General features: G+C 46.3%; 1 protein-coding gene across 2 annotated transcripts; it reads right to left on the bottom strand.

Annotated features, from left to right (window-relative positions):
• Positions 1-1,810: 1,810 nt before the first annotated feature.
• LOC119314718 (F-box/LRR-repeat protein At3g59190-like) lies at positions 1,811-4,123 on the bottom strand. Of its 2 annotated transcripts, XM_037589416.1 has the most exons (3): positions 3,059-4,123; positions 2,834-2,968; positions 1,811-2,729 (listed from the first exon to the last, which is right to left on the bottom strand). In XM_037589416.1, exons 1-3 carry the CDS (start codon positions 3,968-3,970, stop codon positions 2,433-2,435), a joined length of 1,344 nt encoding a protein of 447 aa, XP_037445313.1. In that variant the 5' UTR covers positions 3,971-4,123; the 3' UTR covers positions 1,811-2,432. The 2 variants fall into 2 exon arrangements, with proteins under 2 accessions (XP_037445313.1, XP_037445312.1); XM_037589415.1 differs by having other exon boundaries at positions 2,834-4,123.
• Positions 4,124-4,754: the final 631 nt, after the last annotated feature.

Raw genomic sequence — 4,754 nt, 5'->3', positions numbered from 1 at the left:
ACTTCTAGAAACCCAATTACACATATAAACCCAATGATACACATTACTGTCATGAAACCACGTCCTCGGTGTCATTTCACATCTCTCAACAAAATAGACATAACCAAACACAACAAGGAACTACTCATTTGGATCCTTAAGCTATTTGTCCAGTATTGTCTAGTTAGTTTAGGTGCTGCTTGGTTCAAAGCAACATGCATGACATGGCTCAAAAAATATTGTGGATATTTACCGTGTCCAGTGAATCAGCTCCAAGGTCAGAGAAGTTGGTGCTAGCGCAAACTTCAGTGCCTTAAGGAACAACAAGTTGCCTCTTAACAATTTCACAGACCTTCTCCATTGTATCCCGTTTTGCCATTTGGCATACATATTCAGAAAAAAAATTATAGAAATGTGACACACAGTTGCTCAAAAGAACAGACATGAGCATACATCTACGCAGGGATCAAACAAAACGCGAGGATTACGAAGCAGAACCAAGATGTGGACGAACTGAGAGAACCAGACACATCATGACAGCAAATAGGCACATATAGCCCTTTGGTGCACACATATACACTCACTTCTATGAACATATGCACGGACATGAACGTTTGGTCTATGGATGTATATACACCCTATATGAAGTAAAAAAATAGCAATTGAATTAAAATAAAAAATGCAAATATTTTTAAAATAAACTTGACATTTCATTGTACTTGTAAAAAAATCCAGAAAAAGAAAAATCCCCGTTGACTTCTTTAAAGAAACAAAAAAAAAACCAAATTAATGTGAATAGTGACCTATAATAGCAATAAATGTTATTCTATTTTTTCCCTGAAGACAATGCGGTTTTTTATTCCTGGAAAATTATATACTACTGCAAACGAAAGTCAAGTTTATTCAAAAAAAAAATCTAAAGAACCAAAGGGCATTTTCCTGCACGCACACCCTAACCGTATGAAGCTTGATCTGAGCCCTTAATCAAGACGCTCCTCAACAGGTGCCGCCACCTGGGAACGTATCCGGTGCACCAACACTTGTGGTGCTACCGGTGCATCGGATGCCGTACAACATTTTTTAAAATCTGAAAAAATTGAGCACATTGACATAACATCAATGTGTGTCGTCACAAAATTTTGTATCAAAATTTGAAATATTTTTTGAGATACAAAAATGACAAAATTGACATCAGTGTGATAATGGGCCAAATCTAAAGCCCAACTTACGTTATGTACTATTTAGTGTTGAATTTGCCATTTTTGTTTTAGGAGCTGTGTTTCGATTTTCGACTTGAAATTTTGTAACAATCTACATTAATGTTGTGTCAATGTGCTACATTTTTTTTGAAATTTCCAAACATTTAAAATTTGCGGCTTGAGTTCGGTGCACCGGTAGCACCACAAGCACCGGTGCACCAGATATTTCCCCGCCGCCATCTTCCCATAAGTAAGACCCTAACATAGGATTAAGCCGTCAACCTTGTCTCGGTGTATGGCTGATCTTGGCAAATGGCAACAAGGATATTGGCTCGAAACCACACATAGTTTTATGCATAAAACAAGTTGACAGGCATTAAGCAGTACACACAAGGATCTCTGCCACTGCCAAAGCCAACATTACTTTCAGGTCCTTAGCCGAATCCAATGTTTTTCTTGCTCCATGAAGTAAAATTACTTGCAAGTTTGTACTACAAGACAAGATGACAATCAATTTCATTTCAGTAAAAGGTCAAACTTTAGTAATAAGTCAATCGGTATGCAACAGAAGCATGTTACAGATGCAGTCAGAGGGACACATTGTGGCTATTGCAGCATTAGCCACAATTACATACTCCTTGATGATTAGCAAAACTTCAACCTGATAGCATACCTTGATAATTACATAAACCTCTTTCTTAGTCTACAGGTTGACCTTTTGTTAGTATCAAACAAATGCTATGTGTACGCAAAAAAAAAATCAAATCAGAAATGAAATATCTCGTGCTTTTGTTTATAGCTGAAAGGACAATTAAGTTTCCCACACAGTCACATGTTTCTAGACCAGCTTAGGCAGAACAAAGCCACAATTGCATAGGGTAAGGGTAAGGTGATGTGAGTAGTTTCAGCAGATGAGGTTATCACCTACCAGCTCCCTCCGGTTAAAACTTTCGGCAGCAATATTTCTGCATTCCTCCCCATCAGAGATTTCCCAAAGTGCATTATTTTTACATCCAAAACCATCTTTTGCTGTTTTAACAGGGGTAACTTCATAAGTTCTGGAATTATTATAGAGGAACTTTAGACTAGAAATAGAGCAGACTTATGCAGAAGACAATGCAATCTTCAGGCATCGACGCCATTTACAAAATGAGCACAGGACAGTGCAATCTTCAGGCATCAACGCTGTCTATGGCTGTCTGAAGGGGCCGGTCACTGACAAATCATGGATACGCTTGTTGACATGGTACTCTGTCAGTATGAAGTAGTCCTGAATTCAACCCGAGCCTCTCGGGAAGCTCTGTTTTCCACTTGTAGCAGCCTGTGTTCATAAGCCACTGTCTCACTGCTGTACTGATTTCTTACTTCGAATTCTATTTTGTCTAGCACCTTTGCATTCAATACAAAGAATTTCGCAAAGTCAACCTGTTTGCCATAGCCCTCAAATGACTTAAACACCACTTTTTTTAGACGGGTCTCAAGGCATTCGACTGGATGTAGTGGATCATACTGAGGCTCATTTTCATCATTCCTCTCACGGTTTGTATGAAACTGCAAAACAAGGAGGAGAGGCATATGTCAAAGCTGTTGCAAACTAGAATTTTACAGTATGTCAACCAATCAAACATTTCAAGAAAGCAAAGATGATTACTCACAATAACACAAAGCTTTTCCAAACAGGGGAACCCCCTAAGGATGTTAAGAACTGCATTCAATTTCTGCCCAGAAGACTTGAGAGCCAAAACCTTCAAGGTGCGCATCGAGTTTGTGGAGCTGACCAGGCTTATTCCCTGAGGAAAGCAAACAATGAACATCAAAAATATTATCTCCATGTAGAAATGCCGACCGACAGCAAGATTCAAAGATGACCCTGATGCTACCTGGAAGAGTAGGAGCTTGGAGACAACAACGAAGAAAGGGCCCAATATCTCCAGATTAGGCGCCCTAATTACCCTGACAGTCACACTATCATCCCTCTCACAATAAGGCACTAGTAACCTCACAAGGCGAGGAGCATCCTCGATGACCAGTTCCGCGGTTTCACCATAGCTATGACGGAAGATGATGGTCCTAATGGTCGGCGAGCTAAGACGGAGACAGCCCACAGCACGAACTTTGGTCATGGATAAGCTCTCCAAGGCATGGCAGCAGGATAACAGTCCGGGGAAGAGGTCCCCTGAGATGGTAAGGCGAAACAGGGAGAGCTTCTTGAGGAAGGGGAAATTGATCATGGCCGGCTCGAAATCACCATGGCTGATCTTGGCGACAAGGATGTTGGGCGCAGAGCGGAGAACCGATGTCAGCAGCGGGGGTTCGGCGTAGCTGATATCGAGCTCCTGGAGGTTGGCGAGGGCGCGGGAGCAAAGCCAGCTCTCCGCCGCCTGGGGGCAGAGGTCGCCGTCGCCGCGGCAGTGGAGGGAGAATCGGCGTGCGGGGCCAGGGTGTTTGGAGATTATCTCGGAGACGGCGGAGGGCAGGACGCGTGAGGGGGTGGGGACGGGCCCGGCGGCGTGGGCGTCGGCGTCGGCATCGGGGGGTCGGGTGCTGACCTCGAGGTTGAGAGGCGCGGAGCGCCAGAGGTGGCGCCATCGGCGGGAGAGGACCCGCGTCCGGCCGCCGTCCTTGGTGGGGAGGAGGGAGATGATGGTGCCGAGGACGGCGTCGGGGAGACTGCTGATGAAATCGTCGGCGGTGTCGTCGCAGTCGCCACTCCGTGCCCGCTTCTCTGCGGTCCCGTCGGATTCGGCCGCCGCCGCGCCCGCAGCCGCGCCCGCAGCCTCCTTATTCTCCATGTCCGGACGGAAGATTTGGCGTCAATACTTCGCCCACAGCTCCTCGTCGACAGCCGCCCCTCGCGGCCCGACGCGGCTGGGGAACGGAGCGGCGATGGAGCGCTAGGTTTTGCCGCCGCCCGCCGCGACGGAGAGGTTCTGGATCTTGGGGAGTGGTGCCTCCTGTAAACCTTTTTTTTCCTTTGCGAATGTCCTGTACCTATTTAAGTGAAACAAAAAATCGATGAACTGAACCATCACCAAAACTCCAAAACTAACTGACAAATAATGAGCTAGTGTGTGAAAACACCACATACATCAAAAGTAACATCGACCGCACTGAAATTGGAAGTCGACTCCGACCTCGCTGGCCACTGCCTTCGGCTCGTCGCCGCCGGAATCGACCCCTCTGTTGTCTCCTGCGAAGGAAGAGGTTGGGGGCAAAAAAAACTTGCTCCGTACCGTCGCGCAGACATCAAAGGCCCGTGGCAAGGCCCTAGCACCCATGATGATGCCGGACGCCATCTTGTTGCTTCGCCCGGTGGCAAGTGGGCGAAAAGCCGGTGGAGGCGATGAAGGCGCTCACCGAGGTGACGGCGGCAAAAAGAAGAAGAAGAAGAAGAAGAAGAAGAAGAAGGCCACGCCGACCCGCACGCCACCTTCTTCTTATACGATGGATCATAGCCCTGTTTCGGCCACCCCTACACCTCCTTCTCCGGCGCGTTTGGCCGTCGTAGCCGCGGGCAAGGACCAGGGCCGCCAAGTGCTTGTGAAATGTCATAGAGGTATCTTTTTTGCGTTTTCT

The sequence above is a fragment of the Triticum dicoccoides genome, chromosome 6A, assembly GCF_002162155.2.
Source record: "Triticum dicoccoides isolate Atlit2015 ecotype Zavitan chromosome 6A, WEW_v2.0, whole genome shotgun sequence".
Lineage (NCBI taxonomy): Eukaryota > Viridiplantae > Streptophyta > Magnoliopsida > Poales > Poaceae > Triticum > Triticum dicoccoides.
The sequence above is the reverse complement of the archived record's forward strand: the minus strand, read 5'-3'. Positions and strand labels throughout refer to the sequence as shown.